This window comes from Aspergillus pseudotamarii (genome assembly GCF_009193445.1).
Source record: "Aspergillus pseudotamarii strain CBS 117625 unplaced genomic scaffold BDV38scaffold_15, whole genome shotgun sequence".
Taxonomy (NCBI): Eukaryota; Fungi; Ascomycota; class Eurotiomycetes; order Eurotiales; family Aspergillaceae; genus Aspergillus; species Aspergillus pseudotamarii.
In genome coordinates this window covers 47238-65720 of record NW_022475029.1, presented here as the reverse complement: position 1 = coordinate 65720, position 18483 = coordinate 47238, and the positions used below count along the sequence as shown (strand labels likewise).

Genomic DNA, 18483 nt, shown 5'->3' with positions numbered 1-18483 from the left:
TGCGTTGATTCCCTCATGGCTTTTACCCCGGCATGGTCTCACAACAATGCCCCGAGAGGCTTCAGTCTCATAGCCAAACCAAGTGGACCTTCTTTAATTAAGACAAGCTCTCCTGACTCGAATATTCCGGTTGACCTTCGGGATTTAACCCAATTCTAGAACGACCGATGTGATCCACTCTGGTGAAACGGGCTACCCCGTAGTTTCATCATGACTTAGTTTAATAGACAGGACTACGCGACAGCAATACAAACATTCTATTCCTCCCAGATATAAAAGCGCTACAGTCATCTCTATGATTCTCCTGTCCAGTAGCTCACTCTAACTGCAAATCCTCAAAATGGTCTCTGCTAAACCCTTCATCGCTCTCGCCTTCAGCGCTTCTCTGGCGGCTGCCACCCTCTCACCGGCGTCATCGAACACCAAGGGCAAGTGTCCTGGTAAACTCAATTGCAACCGTGCGTGGTCTTCTCCTGCAAAGCTATTACGAGACTCACAAGTAAACAGCTGCCAAGACCTCTACTGCTATCCAGGCTGCTGAGTGCTCCCACAACACGAGAACTTCTGGTACGCTATCTGCCTCAGCTTTCCTGTTAATCTTCCTACTTACATCTATGCTAATAACATTTACAGAGACACAAACCTTCGCCGTCTTCGTCACTGACCACCAATACGACTCCTCTCACGGTGCTCCCTACGGGACATGCAAGGCCTACACCTGCACTGCGCCTACGGACGCAGAGATGACGGATTCTGATGAGGATTGTTGGACTTTCTTCTGGAAGTAAGTTGTCCTCTGCATTATGGATATACATTTATGTGTGGTCAGGAAGCCAGCATATGCTGACTGGATTGTCGTACAGTGACAACGGGGAGTCATCTGGTGTCGGAACCGGATGCATTAAGAGCCCTAAGGACGGCACCTGTGGTTGCGAAAACTCCGATGGAACCTTCGTCTATGGCGGAACCAACTGCTCCTAGACATGCTGGATATCGTCGTAGGCGTAAGGCTGGGTGCTCTAGCGGAGATTAAGAGTGGTGTATATATTAGTTGAAAAGTTATATCTGCCAACCCCAAATGTATATTTCGGACGGAATACTGTTTGTTGAACTCACTATAAAATAGCTTATGGCATGGTTAGTCAAAAGACTCTACTCTTTCGGGGTTGACTTAACTCGACTTCATCCAGCCCGACATGTCTGTCCTCGAGTCATCTTGCCGCAGATATACTGTGTAGAACACTCGCTCCTTTGCATTCTCGTCTACCTGAGCCTCGTGCGATCTCTGAATCTCATTGCTCGACCAGACATGGAGACATGCCGTTGACCAAATAACCATTTGCTTCTCAGCAGTACAGCTTCCCTTCATGTTGGTTAGCAAGTGATAATTGAAACTCGGCCTTATGTCCTTTACTTGGCTTATGACTTTCCCTCTTCCCCTTTACATAATTCCTTGGGCAATGTCTCGTCAATATACATATGTGGCGGAGTGCTTGAACTATAACGCAGTACATGCAATACAGCGTACTTGGTCAAAGAAAGAGGCCGAAGATAAGAAATACCTCTCCTTCACCCGTGCGTATTATGCATGACAAGAGAAGTAATCCAAGATTGTTACGCAAATTCCTCCAAGGCCCTCTAGCCCACCATGTTGGAACTCCACAGGTCATGAAGAACAACGATGGAAAAATCTCCCGTTCCAGGTACTTCGGAAGGACATCCTCAAACTCGATGTACCTAAAACTTCGACACGGAAGATAGACCAGCCATCGCCGCTGTTGCAGTATCTGAATCGTTTGCAATGCATTTCCAAATATTCCCAGGATGAGTAGCTGTCATCTTGAGCCATCGAGCGGTGACTGTTGGCCACCCCTATCCCACCATGATATTATTATATTCCAATGAGAGCGGGACGATGTGTAATGCAGTGGAGCGGACGCTCTTGGCAGGATAAAAATAGTGGAACATAGATTAAGCTAACGGGAACATGACGAGTTCTGTTGACGATCAGCCGTTTCAACAAGGTCTGATAATTTTCGTGTTCTTTCGATTCCACCCAATTCATAGCGAAAGATCAAATGAAGGATAAATCAAGAGATTCTAGAATGATAATGGGTAATGAGCCAATCAGGAGAACCATGTGCCTGATTGCCGAATGGGGATAGTTTGCATGGTTTGCTGGTGTCTAGGTCACGTGCGATAAAGCGTACCGCAAGCGGACCCCCACGTGACGGGGCGATTGCCCCTTTCCTTTTGCGGCCAACCCAGCCTTTCTGGAATTTCTTGTCCTGCGTCTGTTCTCCTGTTCTTCTTTTCTTCTTCAGGTCTCCTCGTTAGTAATTTTTCTCTTCTTGTTTTCATTCCTTCGTTTGGATCCCTAAACTTCGTCGTTGCTACGATTGTTCCGCGCCGCTATATAATCCGCTGAGAATCTGTTGTCGTGGCTTTACCATCAACGGATCGTCATCGATCATAGCGTCCTGAATCCACCTTCAACTTTGCGGCTTAACCATTGCCCTTTCATGGGCTGTAGCCCGTGAACATCTTTCAATCCAGACTCTATTTTAGAACACCCTGAACCGCATTGTCACCATGAAGGTTCAGCGCCTCTCGTCACCGTTTCTCCTCTTTCTCCTCCCCGCCATCGCGACGGCCCTGACAGACTTGGCCCCGAACCCGGCGAATTCGCTCGATCCCACCGTTGTAGAGCGCGATGCTACGGTCCCCAATGCCGCCGTAGATGGACTCGCTGCCCCCAAGGTCTCCCCTAAAGGGACGCAGGACGCCCCGGTTGACGGCAAAGATGGCCGGCCACACGCTGGTCCTTGGGTCGAGACCAGTGCGGAACGGGATCGCAAGAAAACGGGCACCGCGAAGACGGAAGAACAGGCGGACACCAAATCCACGGAGCATTTGGGTCCCGACGGCAAGCCAATTCCTCATTCGAACGATGGGGTGATGGATGATCCGCATCGGACGGGTCCGAAGGAGGGCACACGTGGAACAGAGGGCGGAGTGTCAGAGAAGCAAAAGGGCAGCACAACTCCAGGCGAGAAAGTGCCAGATCGCCCGAAGGAAGCTCCTCCCTTGCCTCATAGTGAACAGCAGAAAGCCCCTGCGTCCGAGGACAAGGACGGCAAGCCCTCTGATTCTAAAATGGGCGTCGTTGAGGTAAATTTCAATCCTTACTAGATTTGGCGTGCGTACAAGGCTAACTAGAATCCAGAAACCCGCCGATTTGCCTGAGAAACCACACGACATCCCCCATCCCAAATCCCCGGCCTCCGTGAACGATGACCCCCTTGGGCTCAATACTCCGAAGGGCTCTACCGCCAAGATCCCCGGTACACCTGAAGAGCCAGTAGATGTGATGCACTCGCTCATTGCCTCGTTTACTATGATTGTGGTTTCCGAAATTGGCGACAAGACATTCTTGGTCGCTGCCTTGATGGCTATGCGGCACCCACGTCTCCTCGTCTTCTCTGCCGCCTTCGCCGCGCTTTTTGTCATGACCGTGCTGTCAGCCATTCTCGGACACGCCGTTCCGACACTGATCCCCAAGTCCATGACCAAGTTGCTGGCCGCCATCCTGTTTTTTGTGTTCGGACTGAAGATGCTGAAGGAAGGCCGAGAGATGTCGCCCGATGAAGGTGTTGGCGAGGAGATGAAGGAGGTCGAGATGGAACTCGAGGAAAAGGAACAGGAACAACTTCGTAAGAGCCGGCGTCGCTCGTCCGTGACCCCTCACTCTCTGGAATCAGGCCGTGCTGGACGCGGCAAGTCTCGTTCGGCGGGTAACCGTCTGCCTTCGCCGCCGGAGAGTCTCTCCTCTTCTTCGTCCCGGGGATCTTCCCCCTCGCGGGGCCGTCGCCTGGATGACATGCTCTCGGGCGTGAACAATCTTTTCTCGCTTCTTCTCAGCCCCGCATGGGTCCAAACGTTCGTCATGACCTTCCTTGGTGAATGGGGTGACCGTAGTCAAATCGCGACCATTGCGATGGCCGCGGGACAAGATTACTGGTGGGTGACGGTCGGCGCGATCTCCGGGCACGGCCTCTGCACGGCTGCGGCAGTGATTGGAGGAAGTGCTATTGCGGGTCGCGTCAGCATGCGAGTCGGTAAGTGTTTTGGCGATTCTTTGATTTCTGTGAATATCCGCTAACTTGATCCTAGTGACTCTTGGCGGCGCTGTGGCTTTCTTGGTCTTCGGAGCTATCTACTTGATAGAGGCCCTTTATTAGACCGTGTATTGTGCTCTTGCTTCATGTGTTGGGAAATTCTCATGTAACATATACACTTCGAGTCCATGAGCGCAACATGATGTTGGGCGTTCGACATTTACTACGTTTTAATGAAGAAGCATCGTCCATGAACTAATGAGATTGATGTTTGATTTCTATTGCATTCCAAACGATTCATGCATTTTTATACTTCCTATATACGTCTGTTATATACTTCATTCTTAATTTTGAATCAAACGTCGTCCTCCCAGAAAGCACCAACATTATCCAGACAGTCCTAATACACATACCGAAACCATCGATTCTCTCTATCGGTCAGCCCAGCCCACTTCGGCTCATCAATAACCTCTTCCTCGCCTTCACCCGCAGCCTTCACACGTCTCCGGTTCTCCCATACATAATACAAAAACAACACAAACGCCAGGGTCCCCGCCGCGGCCTGGGTCGCCAACACGGCGATCTTCGCCGGGCGATACTCTGGCGCATCCCTCGCTTGGAACGTCTGCGGACCGATAATATTACCCACGGAGAACGACCCAGCTACGAGGGCACTGGAGAACGCGCGCTTCGTGTGTCCGGCGCAGTTCGCCATCGTCCACTGGTAGAGAATGGGCAGCGTAGCAACAATCGCATTGACCAGGTAAATGCCAATCAAGACCCCGGCCTTGTTATGCTTCGGCAAGAACGACATCAGCGCCCCACCGATGATCCCGGGAATCGTACAGAAGATGAACCACGCCCAGCGGTGGGAGACTCTGCGGATCCCGATCCCGACGGCTAACGTAAAGAAGATGCTGACGATGCCGGAGGGCGTGTTCAGCAGCGCCGAGTGCGGAGGCGTAAACCCGAAGCCGTTGATTAGGGTTGCCGAGTATGTCGTGACCACCCCGGAGGATACGGACGTCTGTCGTATATCTTCTTGTTAGCACTCCCTTCATTTTTTTTTCCCTGGTGGGCAAGGAATAGCAGAGTGACTTACACAAATGGTCGTCAATGTTAACAACCACAACTGTACATCCCCAACCGCCTCCCAGATTTGCCTCATATCGACCCGACTACTCCACACCCCCGTCTGATTCACACTGACATGTCGCAACAATGCAACCTTCTCGGTCTCGCTCAACCACCGCGCCTTCATCGGCGTATCGGGAATGAAAAGCATCGTCAGTACCCCGACCAACATCGTCACCAGTCCCAACACCAGAAACATAATCCGCCACCCGGCAAACGTGTGATGCACCTGCTGAAACGCAAACGAGATGATCCCCCCGATGATCTGCGCCACGCCTAGCCCGAGGTACCAGAAGGTGAATCGCGGGGCCTGTTCACTGCGCGTGTAGAATTGGCTGCTGAGAAGCATCAGCGAGGGTCCGATGGTGGCCTCGAAGATACCCAGGAAGATTCGCGAAACGAGCAAGCTCCGATAATCATGGGCGCCAGCCGAGGCTGCTGCTGCGACACCCCAAAGGGTAACATTTAGACCGAGCCATTTCGCAGCGGGAGTCTTTTGAAGGAGATACACTTTTCCCAGTCCAGATCAGTCATCGCATTCAATTCCTTCCAATGAATCAATTCAAACGACCATATCCCCTCTTCCAGGACAACAGTAGAAGAAGAGGGGTAAGTAAAAGGACAGTAGATCGATAGATAGACATACCATTAGGAACTTCCGCAATCAAATACGCAATAAAGAACCAAGTCGCCGTATTTGAGAAATCATTCCCTACTAGCCCGAGATCTTTCTTTATCCCCATAACCGCGGCATACTACTCTTTGAAAGAAAAACCGCATTTAGTCCGTCTCTCTCTGATCCGACTGCTGATTGCGATTTGCTAGGGTTTAAAACAAGGGATAAAAAACATACGTTCAGCATGACTTTATCCAAAAATTGCAGCACATAGCAACAGAACATGAACGGGATAATGCGGTAATCGATCTTGCGACGCAATGCGCGTATGTCTACATCCTGGATGTCGACCACGCCCGAATGCCCCTCCAGGTACTCGACTGCATCATCGACTCGGTTCGCGGGGATGGTCTGCGCCACTACGGCGTCGGAATGTTTCTTTTCTTCTTCCCCCATGGGGATTAAAACCCAAGTGAAAAGGAACAAGAAAAAGAAAAAGAAAAGAAAAGGATGTTCAAAGAACACGCAACAAGTGGGCAGCAAACAGAAAAACTGCTCAAAAGAAGGGGAGAAGAAATGCCGCAGCGCAGGCAAGGACACGAAAAGAAGAAAAAAAAATGCTACCAGTGTCAGCGCAAGAAAACCTCCGAGTCAGTCCTGCCAGTCAGAACTCAACCCTGGCAAAACTCTATTGGGCGAGGGAAGGAGAAGTATAATTATGATTTAATTGAAGTAACTCCGCCAAAGCCAATGGTTTGCGCGACACCAGGCCATCGATGCTTTGGGTCCTTGCTGCATGCATTTGCCCTAAATGGACCACCGCTTTAGTGTATGTGTGTGTGTATTGGGTGAGACTTGCGGTGGGAAGTGGGTTTTGCGGAACAAAGCTAGACAGACTACGGAAATCGTAAGGTTTAGTTTTTAATTTGTGGTTAAATCCTGGAGGATTAGGTGGAATTGTAATTTGATTATAGTCTGTTTCGCGATCACAACGTGCACTCCTTGCGGACGACACCTACACGAGGGTTACGCCATGCGAGCTCGGTGGAATGTCTCATCCTTGTCTTGGAATGATGTCTAGCCTTTTCCAGAACAAGCAAACAAGATTGACGTCCAGGTGGTGGAGGACGAGGGTGCAAGGGGGGCGTATGCATTGGGTGTCATGATGCAGAGGTCGCATATTAGGCAGTCGTGCGTTAAAATAGCTGTTCCAAAGCTCTGCGCCTTTCTTGATGCCTTGTTTGCGCTTCTTTTCGTCGATATACCTACCTATGCTGGTCTAAACGATGGGCTGGGTGCACCATGCCGCTCCAGAGGTCGAGGCTCAGTCCCAGTATCGAGAGATTCTGGGGGTCTGTCTTAGCCTGACTATCTTGATGGTCATTACTGTCTGTCTGCGGCTGGGCCTTCGGGCGCATGCTCGTCGACTGGGCACTGCGGACTATGTGATGGTGATGAGTATGGTGAGTCGCATTCTTCATAGAAAGATCAGATGATTTGGTGGAGGCCATCCCATTAACCTGATCCAGCTCTTCAGCGTCATCTACAGCGCTCTATGTATCTCTCGTAAGTAATTGCTACCAATGTAACAGGCGAGCGCTCATAGCCACAGAAAGCAAATACGGGCTGGGACTGCCACTCAACCTGCGCCCAAAAGAAAACCTACCAACCTATAAAAAGGTACAGTGCTTGACACTCACTCTCTTGCATCGATCTCTATGAACTCCTCCAACTAATCATATATAGCTCAACTATGCCGGTCGACCCTTCTACCAAATCGGCATCGCCGGCTTCAAAGCCTCGCTCTGCCTCAGCTATCTACGCCTCCTCAGCAAAACATCACTATCCTTCTACCGAGTCCTCATCTGGACAGTCCTCACCATCTCCACACTAGGGCACATCGCCGGCGCACTGGCCCTAATCTTCAACTGTAATCCTGTATGTTCCTCATTTCCTAACCCAGAAAAAAGTCACCACTGATACAAGAATAACAGGTCCAACTCGCCTGGCGAACAGATATAACAGGCACTTGTCTCCCCGTCGGAGGCACATTCTACGGTCTAGCCATCTTCACCATCATCTGCGACCTTATGATCATCTTCTTACCCATCCCGCTCTTGCTCCGGCTGAAGATCAAACCCGCCCAGAAAGCGGGCGTCGTGTGTCTATTCCTCCTAGGGCTATTCACGACCATCTGTTCGATCATGCGGTTAACCCAAATCCACCGTGTAGCTTACGGGGACGGCAATTCCACTGCGTTGGTGCTTTGGGGCACGATCGAGTTTAATGTCGGTGTAAGTACTCCCCCAATTTATCCATTTAACTCCCTCCCTACAAGGTCCCTACAAAGGCACGACCTAAAAAGAAAAGAATGAAAAACAAAGGGTTCATCCATGATCTAAAGCTAACATGTTTCTAGAATATCATCTCCTGCATTCCCTACTTGGCCCCGCTGTTAAAGGGGCTGGTGCGGGATTTCCGATCGAATAGTAACGCGTACGAGAGTCGGGGTCATTATGTTTTGGAATCGTGGAAGGATCCGCGATCTCAATTGCGATCGACTGCATCGGCGCCGGCGCATCCGAGACGAACACCTAGCGAGGAGTTAATCATGGATAGTTTGGGGCCTGGCCATGGGGGGATCGAGATGACGGTGGAGGTGCGAGTGTCATTAGAGCGCAAAATATCTAAGGGGATGGTTTAGTTAGTCTTGTATAATGACTTTAATTACTATGTTCATTCATTAGACTAGCGTAGTATGAGTCTTATTATTTGCTCTGTACTTACTACTGGATAGAGGGAGGACAGGAAAGACAGCCAGAGTAAGCACTAATACTGCGTCGAAGCAAGGGGGACATGTTTGAGGTTGGTTAAGATTCCGAAGGTATCCGTCAATACGACCTCGTCCGACGGAGGAGACTCCGGTGTAAGTTTCACTAAGCAGGGGTTGGGAGAGCCGACGTGATCCTCGAGGAATGAGATTATGAGACAGATAAATTAGGGCTCGCGCTACGGGTGGAAGTCAACGCCAGTGGATCTCCCGGGTTTATCCCGAGCGGGTTAAGATGAGCCCAAGCATCTCGGCGTGCCGTCCGTCTCGTGAATGTTCTTTGCTTAAGTTTTACATGCTTAGCCGTGTCTCAATCGAGTGGGGACGCTGTCAATGTAATCTTCGGCCGCAGCAAATAGGCACAGAGACGGTAAATGCACCGGCTCAACCTTAATAACCCATCGTTATAGCACGCAGCCAATATACTATAACCGGGATTCTCTTCCTTCGGGCCAGACTACCCAGCTCCACCTTCATGTCCATATCGCACCATCCAACGAGTCTAGATTATCTCCCAACCCCAACAGATTGAGATACCCCCCTTCCCCCCTCTCTCTTTCGCCCAGGAACAGACAAGGATCAGCGGGCTATCCATCCCACTTTCCCTTACTTCGATAGATAGATCGATAGAGACCCGAGCGTCAACCATGGCCGACGAACAACTCCCCGTGCTCATCGTCGGCGCCGGCATCAGCGGCCTGATCCTAGCCCAATATCTCAAAACTCATGGCGTCCCGTTCCAGGTCTTCGAACGCGACTCGGCCATCGACGCACGGAGCGGTGGATGGGGCCTCACTCTGCACTGGGCATTGCCCGCATTGCGGCAGTTGCTTCCGGAGGACATCGTCGCACAACTGCCAGAGACGTACGTTAACAAGGAGGCGGCTGCGCGCGGTGATACAGGTCGCTACCAGTTCTTCGATCTGAAGTCTGGGGAGGCGCTTTATAATGTCCCCGCGGCGGAGCGGATTCGGGTTAGTCGGGTGCGAATGCGTCAGTTGTTGACGAGTGGGATTCAAGTGCAGGTGAGGTTCATGAATCCATGGATAGAGAGCCATGATAAACAACACTGTCATGAGAAACCGAAATTTAATATTCGAAATAAATGATAGTGGAATAAATCCCTCAAAGATATCGAATCAACCCCGGATTCCGTAACAGCCCATTTCGAAGACGGTTCATCATGTACAGGCCGTATCCTCCTCAGCTGCGACGGATCACGGTCCCTCTCCCGACAAATCCTCTATCCAGACAACCACGAAATGCAACCGCTACCCGTCCAACTCCTCGGCGCAACAGCACTATACACGCCTGAGGAAATGAAAGGCGCCCAGAAAATCGACCCTTTCATCTTCCAAGGCGCACATCCAGATACCAACGTGTATCTCTTCTTCAGCTGTACGTACATCACCATCATGATTATCCAGAGCATAAAACGCAGATACTGATGAGATATAGTCCTTGACACCCCCAACAACTTCTCCGACAGCACAGACAAATACCACTGCCAGCTTATCGTCTCCTGGGCGGAATCGAAGGGTATCGAATTCCCCGAGTCGAATGCGGAGCGCATTGCCCTAATGAAATCTCTAACGGCGAACTGGGCCGATCCGTTCCGGTCTCTTATTCACCAGGTACCGGATGAGACGGAGGTGGTTTCGATCCGTGTCGCGGATTGGATTTTCAGTCCCCGGCGGCAAAGAGGTCATCCTCGTGTGGTTCTTGTGGGTGATTCGGCGCATACTATGACCATGTGTTTGTCCTCCTTTTCTTCCTAGTTCTTGCTAAATGTGATGTTCTTCTTGGGAAGGGGCTGTGTACTAACTCGAGGAATGTAGTCAGAGGTGAAGGTGCCAATAACGCCATCGTGGATGTCCAGGATCTGGTTAAGAGGATTGATTTTACGTCGAGGGAGTATGATGCCATTCCCAGTCTAATTCTGTTCATGGATGAAATGGTGTGCTAACAAAGAGGTGTAGCTCGTTCACACTCGACGCCCTTCGTTCTTCCGTCGCCGCATATGAACAGGATATCTTTACCCGTGCGGAAACCTCTGTTCTAAATTCGAGACAGGCATGTCTTGATGCGCATGATTTTGAGAAGATTTTGAATGGAAGCCCCCTGGTTTCCAAGAGGGTGCTTAAGGAGGATGAATAAGACCCCCTGTCTTTAGACTTGGATCAGAGATCGAGTACTTGGAGGTATAGCGTATGAAGAACAAGTGAGATGAGATTATGATAGACAAGACTTTGCTGGAATACAAGCAAATAATACGTTGTAATTGAACCTTCCATGAGGTAAAAGTGAATGGTATGTAAAAGCAACGTCTGTACAAATCTTATGTCCATAGTCAATGCAATGTCTTGCTCGCAAAGAACCACCCAAGGTTTGTAACACGCATGATGCCGTTACAGATACGGTTCAGATTACAATCATCCTTCAGTCGAGACAGAGTCACATTATTGGATCATATCTCTGGTCATTCATCTGCTGTGCCATGGCTACTACAACCAGAAAGTTCCGGGATGACATCGAATGCAATAAATTACCTGAGCCTTTGACCAATCGTTCAGTATTCCACTCCAGCAAGAAATCTCAATGAAAAAAGGCATGTGCTGTCAAGTTGGAAAAGTTCAAGAAATCATCGCAGATGTTTCCATAAGGTCAGCAACCGGTGGCGCGAAATAGCATGACCCGAAATGCAGTGCTTGGCAGGGTCAAGTTTAGGGTCATAGTGTTAACATTAGCATTAACATTAGGCTCAGCATTAGGGTTAACATTAGGGTCACAGAGCTAAGGCATCAAGGCAGCAATAAGGCATAATTCAGGCAATAATAAAGCCAAATTAGGCATCCGAAGCGGATTACATAAGAATACCCTAAACCCAAACGCGCCACTTCGTCTCCTTCCCTGAAGTCTTTGTTTTCTTGTCTTTTTCCATCCACAGCAAGCTCATCATCCGCAGCCATCGATTCGCATCAACTTGGGCATCATTTTCATCATAATACGACCTGTTTGGGCTCAATATCATTCTGTATACTTGCGGTGAGTGAGTTGGGGTGCAGTCCGCTCCGCTGACCGCCTTTGGATATGGCTCGCATTGCTACGCGTGTTGCTGGGCAGCAGGATATCCATGCTTTGAAAGGGAGTCCACCGAGGAGACGGTGGACGAGGAGCCAGAGTCGGGAGCTTGAGGCCCATCCGATAGAAGATATCCCAGCTCTGAAGTCTTCTCTCAAGAGTAGCAAGCTGTGGAAGGGTAAAGGGAAAATGAGCGGAAATGGTTAGTACTGCTTGTTTTGTTGACACAGAAAACGGAAATATATTGTCAAGTCCTCTTCTGCCATATGTTTCTCCTGTTGCATTCTGATTCGTTGTGTATCCGTGTGTTTGTTATTCTCTGTTTTGCTGTCACTAGGGGGATGTCGGAAGTACACTTCTTTACGCTCCCACTGAATGGGAACTTACATCTCAATCGATAGACTTGAGCGTCGTGACAGAAGAATCACCAGTTAAGGCATCCCGGAAAACGGGATTCCGTGCTGGCCAGGTCATCCCTGAATCGCCTGAGGATGCGTACAACCACACTATGTCGGGCTCCACCATTATCGTACCTGACGCAGAGACTGATCAGGAGGATGATGAGGATGAGGATGAGGATGAGGATCCCCAGAATGATCTGGAGCCCGAGGTGATGCTCGAATCGCTTCCAGGCTTAGAGCGATCTGCAAAGGAGGTTCTTGAATTTCTGGTCCCTAGTTCCGCGGATCTGAAAAGCATCGTTAACATGGCCAAGCGGCTCTCCGATCCCAGGAACACTCAAAGCAAACGTCTGGCCGTTCATAAGAATGCCTTGAAGAACCAGCCGGGGTGGTTCGAGGGCAGGACGTATATCGACGTCACGCAAGCTAGCCAGTCCCTATCGTCCTATTTGACCAAGGATGGGCACGAGCTGAACTGGAGCGCGGAACCTATCCTCCATCGCGCCAACTGTGCCCATTTCGCACTTGAGGTGCTCCTGGCTAGTGGCAATTCAACAGGCTTCAAAAAGGCGATCAGGGACGTCGAAGGTCGGTTTCCATTGCCTTTCATGCGTGATCTGGTCGACGGTCGACGGAATACCGCCGGTGAAAGCGCGCTTGTGAAGGACACCTTCCAGCTCGCCTTAGAGATCCGCACTCAGTCCTTGATCATGCAGTTAGAGTATCATCAGCATGAACACAGCTTCGATCCGAACTTCATCCTGGAAGACGGATTCTTCTTAGATGTGCCTGTTCACGAACCGTTTGATAGCCGCAATGCTCCAATGCGTGGATTCAACTTGCCAAGGCTTAATGTTGATGGGTCTCTTCCTGACGAGTTCAGAGAGACAGCATACGATCGCTTCGAAGATTTGCTCGTCATTTTGCCAGATGAAGATGGCAGCTTTGATATCGACGAGCTGAAAACCACCTACCCCTGGCGGAGCTTTCTTCTGCAAGCAGCTCGATGGATTCGCAAGCGGTGTGAGGAAATCGACCAAGACTTAAGCCGCCAGCAGAGTGCAGAATCTGCACGCAAGCAAGTTTTCGCGGAAATTGATGCAAAGGAGCGTCGTAGTAGCAGCATAGCAGGTCGCTCTAGCTTAGCTCCCCGACATACAGAAGAAAGGAGTGAACGGGGCACGATTGCTTCTCCGGACAACAGAAGAGTTTCAGCGATCCCGCCCGAAACCCCTAAAGACACGCCGAGGGGGGTTGAATCCAAGGAACGGAGAAAATCTGGCAAACCGTGAGTTTAGACGTTTTGTATCAGCTCAGCAGCTGGCTAACCTGGTTAGGGCCTTTTTGAACAAATCGTCTCTTGAACGCATAGTGCAAAGATCGAAACATGCCCATGTGTCCATCAAGGATCCCGAGGTGCGTAGACAATCGGACGGTGCTGCGAGATCAGCTCCAGGAAACATCCGTAAGGAAACCGAATCGCAGCTTCGGCGTCAGACCCTACCGGCGTCCCGGCTATCGCCACCAGCACCATTGGAAGAAGCAACCGAAGAACACGTCGAAGGGCCTGTTGAAGAACATGTCGAGGAGCCTGCCGAAGAACACATCGAAGAGCCTGCCGAAGAACACATCGAAGAGCCTACCGAAGAACTCATCGAAGAGCCTACCGAAGAACACATCGAAGAGCCAACCGAAGAACACACTGAAGAGCCTACCGAAGAAATCATCGAAGAACCTACCGAGGAGCCTACCGAAGAGCATGTCGAAGTATCAGCTTTCCGTGAATCTTCGCCGCTCCCTCAGCATGACGAACAGGACTTCAACGTAGACAGCGAGTCGGAACTTTTTGTTGACGAACGCACGCAATTAGAGAAGTCACATAGTCCCATCATGAGGAGGTCACGCGAGCCTCGCTTCGCAACTCTCAGCCCGGTCAGGACCAGACTCTTCGCGACAGAGGTACGCCTCGAGCCAACCTCAAAGCAGACCCGCAAGGCCTTTCGTTCAATGCCCTCCAGTCAAGAGCTGTGGAAAGCAACCAGGCCACGCCGCGATACAACCCCTCCACGGACGAGCAACACCTCGCGCCCATTGCCCTCCATTCAAGAGCTGTGGAGAGCAGCCAACCGTGACGGGTCATCACAACCTTCCAAAAAGCCCGAACAGGCGTCCCGGTTCATTGACCGTCAAGCAAACGCGCACCGCATTTCCCCAATCAGCCAAGGGGCCGACCCACAAAGCGCCGAACGACGCCACGTCGGTCTGCAGTCCAAGAAACGAAGGCGCCATGATTCAGAGGAACAGTATGAAGAGAGCGACGACGATTTCAGCAACTACAACCGCCCCGTCGACACCGCCCGCAAGCGTGCAGAAAAGCCCGCACGGCCTCAGAACAAACGCCAGAGAATCGGAGAACACGATGAATCTGCAGCCCAGCTGCTGAACGGTCTAGAAGAGACCACGCGCAGAACCTCTATTCCTGAATCTCCGGAGGCAGCGCGTAGGAGTACGAATCCCATTGCTGAATCACCCGAGGCTGCGCCCAGGAGTACCAAGCCCGTCCCTGTGTCTTCTAGCGCGAGACACACAGTCATATCAACTAAGGCGCCAGTGCGATGGACGCCGGCCGAAGACAAGCGACTGATTCGGTTAATCGAAGAGGTCGGTCTCGGAGGACCCAAGGGCAGCGGCTGGTGCAAGATCGCCAGTCAAAACGAGGCGCAGCCAGTTCGGGAAGGTGAGAGTCGCATCGAAGGGCGAAACCAAGTCCAGCTCAAGGACAGAGCGAGAAACATCAAAACCAGATACCTTAAGTATGTTTTTTTTTCTTATCGTATCAGTTACCCTGAGGATGAAACTAATAGCAAACAGAGACCGAAAACCTCTTCCCTCGAACTTCGACCACGTGACCATGAAAGAGAAAGACCGGGCCATGCTCGCGGCGAAAGGCATCAACGTGGCTTGATAGCTGAGGATAACGCTTTATCTGCTCGTCTTTTCACTTCCACTTAGTGCCGTACAGCCGTACCTCTTTGTACTTAGTCTTGTAATATCCCTCTCCAGAATGATACCCCTCATGCGAGTCGTGCGTTATTCAAGTATCGTGGGTTCAACGTTGGAGCTACTTTGTGTTTACTGGTTTCGTTGCATTGTCATAGTCCTTCTAATCAAATGTTTATTTATTCTATGGTAGATCGTTCAACAATATATTATGATTAAGCGAGCGGATCGGGTATCCAACGTGCACAAGAATCCAGCACAAAATACCGCAGTGAAAGCCATGAGTCGACCAGCGAACTCACCAGAAAAGACAGTAAGTAAGTAGACCAAGATACACACAATCAAGCAAGCCATATAAACAAAACACCTACAATACTATTCACAATCCCAAGTAGCACACACCCCTAACACAACCCCCCAATACCCACCAAACCAACAACAACCCCAACAACCAGCCCCCTTACAGCAGAAGAAGAAGAAGAAGAGATCAAAGAAGAAGCACCACCACTAACCACACTCGCTGACGGCGTAGCCCCACCACTCACAGACGCCGACGCCGAAGCCGAAGCCGACGCAGAGGCCTTCGCACTCCCCGTAGGCACCGCGGTAGCCAAAGTGGACGAAGGGCTAGTAACAACATCCGGCTGATTCGGGTACGCAGTCCCCGAAGGAGCAGTCAGGATACTCTTGGGCGTATCAGTGCCGGTAGGAGTAGAGGGGCCGTTACTGGCTGTCTTCACCATGGTTGGGTTCACGCTTAGACTGGCGAGCGGGTCGGAGTCGCCTTCGTCGACGTCGGGGGCGGTTAGGATGCCATTGGCTTCTGTTTCTCTTTCGGTGTCTTTGTCTGTTTCGGTGTTTGTGGTTGCGAATATGGACCGGCGCTGAGACTTGGTGGTGGAGCCGATGGTGTAGGTTTTTTGGCCGCCGCCTGGGTTTTTTGTTAGTTCTTTTGTTTGATATATATATACATATACCTCTCTCTCTCTCTCTCTCTCTCTCTCTCTCTCTCTGTGTGTGTGTGTGTGTGTGTGTGTGTGGTGGGGTATAGATAGACAGCACTTACAGTATTCAACCGGATACCCAGGACATCTCGTCTTACATTCCGTATTCTCCACCTTAGCAGTGAGCGGAGGAAGAGTATCTCCACAGAAACATTTCCGGTCTTGCACAGCATAAACAGGCTTGTTCTCTTCGTTGCAGAATTGCTGACAGAGCGCCACGGATTGGTATTCGGTCGAGTGCGAGGGAGTCAGATTGCCCAGGTCATTGTAGCAGGCTGTGTTCAAGGCAATAGCTGGCGCTGAAAGAGATAGGAGGGTGACGATGGATAGGTTGATCATTGTCCTTGTCATTTTGGCTTTTATTTTTCTCCTCGTTTGTCTTGATGTTGTGTTGATGTTGATTGACTGAATGTCTGTTTATATAGGTCTTTTTTGGGTGATTCGGCACCGGGCAGATTTAGTTTATTTTATTTATAAACTGGGAAAAAAAGAGTGAATAATATTCGAAGATGAAACAAACAAAGAATGGAAAGGTTAAAGATAGTTTAAATTTTCTTCAGATCAAAGAGAGAAGGAACAGCAACAAAAAAGACACACAGGTTAACGGGGCACAATCCCAAATATAAAAATAATCCAATCCCTTCATCCACCACCCTTGAAAGGAAGAAGAGAGTTAGAAAAAAAAAAAAAATCCAACCCCCTGTGAAAATCCGATAATCCAACCCAAAACCCAGAAATGAAACGGCAACAGAATGCCGATCGGGAAGATCGCAAGAAGAAACGACTCGTTCAGAGTGTACTAAACTCAAGTATTTCCCTTTTTTTCTCCCCTTCGACGGAGTGGACTGAGTGAACTCCAGTTCGCTGGTCGATCGACAGACTGAAACCCCCGCTGGGCAGGGCGTTTCAGCCAATCCCTTACTTCCGTTTCATGGGTCGTTCATGTCGCTTAAGTTGTGATCGGGCAATTTAGCGTAGGGCCAACGTAGTTTTTTTTTTCCAGTAATCCACTCCCTTGGGCACTGAGAGACTGGGAGTCAACGCGGTGATGTCACGGATCGACATAACTATTGCTTTCTGAGACTGACCACGCGAGACACTATCGATTATTATGTTTTTTCCCGGGGGAAGAGAGACGCGGTGCCGTCATTGGTGTGGATCCAGTCTCTCATCTGGGGAGTCTTCACTCCGTATTGGCGCCAGTAAAATCCCGCAGAGCTCGGAACTGCTCCATCTGTCAGTGTACTGTGGATAAAACAGTACAGGAAGGGAAAGAAATGCGAATGTGTGGTAGCGAGAGTGTCATGTTTGGAGAAGTTCAGAAGTTGTTTCGAAGATCGCAAGAATGGTTCGGGTTGCATTATGGAATTGACTGCCGACGGGGATCGGCACCTGATCACAGGAACCCTTGTTCTGTCCTACTCTGCAGTACAAATACATAGTAATCCAAATCTTGATCGGACTTCAGATCTCACAGGAGTAAAAAACACAAATACCCTAAAGTCCGAAAACCATAAATATCCTGTCTCATCTGTAAAAGGCAGTAGGAGGATCAGACACGTCGAGTGACTCCACCCGCGCCACCAAGACATTTATAGGGTCTGGCAACCACCAATTCCAAATCTCCCTTCTCGAAGAATAAAGGGATGTCATCGCAGGCCACGAGTTCATCCCTTCCTTCCTGTCCAGATATTATTATCCCACCGGACACTTCATGCTTCTAGAATGGCGGACAATGCAGGTACCCTTCTCTTTACCTCTCGTCGCCAAGTACAAATATGCGTAGGAACTAAAAGTCTGAGCTTGACTTAGGTAAGCAATTATCGGGGCTTGATCATCCAAGAGAATGAAATGCTACGCAGTATGTAAACAATTGAGCTTTTGTTATAAATGCTTACAAAATATCATAATAAACTATTTCTTTTGAAAGGCTAATACCGATGGCGAGGAATGCATGCTCGACATCATCGACACGGCCAGTCGACAGTAATAGGCCCGATAGGCGCAAATCTTTGTCCTCTTTTTCCATTCAACTATGGCCAGTTCCACCAAGGTTTGGATAAGTATACGTCAACCACTCGCCTTTTCGCTACGATAACATATCACAAGACATAATCGCAAGCCATGTTATAATACTATCATTTTGTTCTATTTTATTCTTTTCTTTGGAAACGGACTTTGTTCGATAAGTTTGGCTCTGCAAGGACCATTGCCGTCCCGCTGGGTTCTTTCGGCCTTGAGAACGTAGGTAGGACCGGTAGATATACCACAGACCAATGTTTCTCGAGTACATAATATT

The 18483-nt window shown here is 49.9% G+C and overlaps 7 protein-coding genes across 7 annotated transcripts; 5 read left to right on the top strand and 2 right to left on the bottom strand.

The window, feature by feature from the left end:
• Window positions 1-340: 340 nt before the first annotated feature.
• On the top strand, window positions 341-981 carry BDV38DRAFT_280859 (uncharacterized protein; the record flags this gene model as incomplete). The annotated part of the gene is made up of 4 exons (XM_032059405.1): window positions 341-458; window positions 508-567; window positions 634-784; window positions 864-981. The coding sequence occupies 4 exons, from the start codon at window positions 341-343 to the stop codon at window positions 979-981; spliced, it is 447 nt and encodes a 148-aa protein (XP_031915568.1).
• Window positions 982-2510: 1529 nt separating this feature from the next.
• BDV38DRAFT_44335 (uncharacterized protein) lies at window positions 2511-4380 on the top strand. The gene is made up of 3 exons (XM_032063356.1): window positions 2511-3171; window positions 3227-4118; window positions 4174-4380. Exons 1-3 carry the CDS (start codon window positions 2593-2595, stop codon window positions 4239-4241), a joined length of 1539 nt encoding a protein of 512 aa, XP_031915567.1. The 5' UTR covers window positions 2511-2592; the 3' UTR covers window positions 4242-4380.
• BDV38DRAFT_44343 (putative MFS transporter) lies at window positions 4341-6473 on the bottom strand. Its single transcript, XM_032063357.1, has 4 exons — window positions 6106-6473; window positions 5899-6007; window positions 5221-5762; window positions 4341-5145 (listed from the first exon to the last, which is right to left on the bottom strand). The coding sequence occupies exons 1-4, from the start codon at window positions 6322-6324 to the stop codon at window positions 4519-4521; spliced, it is 1497 nt and encodes a 498-aa protein (XP_031915566.1). The 5' UTR covers window positions 6325-6473; the 3' UTR covers window positions 4341-4518.
• A 650-nt stretch (window positions 6474-7123) lies between these two features.
• On the top strand, window positions 7124-8582 carry BDV38DRAFT_241633 (uncharacterized protein). The gene is made up of 6 exons (XM_032054036.1): window positions 7124-7331; window positions 7398-7434; window positions 7481-7548; window positions 7615-7806; window positions 7863-8162; window positions 8288-8582. Exons 1-6 carry the CDS (start codon window positions 7155-7157, stop codon window positions 8570-8572), a joined length of 1059 nt encoding a protein of 352 aa, XP_031915565.1. The 5' UTR covers window positions 7124-7154; the 3' UTR covers window positions 8573-8582.
• Window positions 8583-9193: 611 nt separating this feature from the next.
• BDV38DRAFT_44306 (FAD-dependent oxidoreductase) lies at window positions 9194-10953 on the top strand. The gene is made up of 5 exons (XM_032063355.1): window positions 9194-9723; window positions 9811-10096; window positions 10157-10453; window positions 10537-10612; window positions 10678-10953. Exons 1-5 carry the CDS (start codon window positions 9346-9348, stop codon window positions 10853-10855), a joined length of 1215 nt encoding a protein of 404 aa, XP_031915564.1. The 5' UTR covers window positions 9194-9345; the 3' UTR covers window positions 10856-10953.
• An 835-nt stretch (window positions 10954-11788) lies between these two features.
• BDV38DRAFT_280854 (SANT/Myb-like DNA-binding domain-containing protein) lies at window positions 11789-15145 on the top strand (the record flags this gene model as incomplete). The annotated part of the gene is made up of 4 exons (XM_032059404.1): window positions 11789-11981; window positions 12181-13468; window positions 13518-14993; window positions 15052-15145. 4 exons carry the CDS (start codon window positions 11789-11791, stop codon window positions 15143-15145), a joined length of 3051 nt encoding a protein of 1016 aa, XP_031915563.1.
• A 439-nt stretch (window positions 15146-15584) lies between these two features.
• On the bottom strand, window positions 15585-16535 carry BDV38DRAFT_280853 (WSC domain-containing protein; the record flags this gene model as incomplete). Its single annotated transcript, XM_032059403.1, has 2 exons — window positions 15585-16111; window positions 16247-16535. 2 exons carry the CDS (start codon window positions 16533-16535, stop codon window positions 15585-15587), a joined length of 816 nt encoding a protein of 271 aa, XP_031915562.1.
• Between the last annotated feature and the right edge of the window lie 1948 nt (window positions 16536-18483).

Bases quoted from the DNA above. Each gene is read 5' to 3' on its own strand.
- BDV38DRAFT_44306 (XM_032063355.1), top strand. From the start codon at position 9,346: ATGGCCGACGAACAACTCCCCGTGCTCATCGTCGGCGCCGGCATCAGC. The intron at 9,724-9,810 runs GTGAGGTTCATG...AATAAATGATAG, and splicing joins CGAGTGGGATTCAAGTGCAG to TGGAATAAATCCCTCAAAGA. The intron at 10,454-10,536 runs GTTTGTCCTCCT...CGAGGAATGTAG, and splicing joins GGCGCATACTATGACCATGT to TCAGAGGTGAAGGTGCCAAT.
- BDV38DRAFT_44335 (XM_032063356.1), top strand. From the start codon at position 2,593: ATGAAGGTTCAGCGCCTCTCGTCACCGTTTCTCCTCTTTCTCCTCCCC. The intron at 3,172-3,226 runs GTAAATTTCAAT...ACTAGAATCCAG, and splicing joins CTAAAATGGGCGTCGTTGAG to AAACCCGCCGATTTGCCTGA. The intron at 4,119-4,173 runs GTAAGTGTTTTG...ACTTGATCCTAG, and splicing joins TCGCGTCAGCATGCGAGTCG to TGACTCTTGGCGGCGCTGTG.
- BDV38DRAFT_44343 (XM_032063357.1), bottom strand. From the start codon at position 6,324: ATGGGGGAAGAAGAAAAGAAACATTCCGACGCCGTAGTGGCGCAGACC. The intron at 6,008-6,105 runs GTATGTTTTTTA...TTCAAAGAGTAG, and splicing joins TGGATAAAGTCATGCTGAAC to TATGCCGCGGTTATGGGGAT. The intron at 5,763-5,898 runs GTATGTCTATCT...GACTGGGAAAAG, and splicing joins GATTGCGGAAGTTCCTAATG to TGTATCTCCTTCAAAAGACT.
- BDV38DRAFT_241633 (XM_032054036.1), top strand. From the start codon at position 7,155: ATGGGCTGGGTGCACCATGCCGCTCCAGAGGTCGAGGCTCAGTCCCAG. The intron at 7,332-7,397 runs GTGAGTCGCATT...AACCTGATCCAG, and splicing joins ATGTGATGGTGATGAGTATG to CTCTTCAGCGTCATCTACAG. The intron at 7,807-7,862 runs GTATGTTCCTCA...CAAGAATAACAG, and splicing joins TAATCTTCAACTGTAATCCT to GTCCAACTCGCCTGGCGAAC.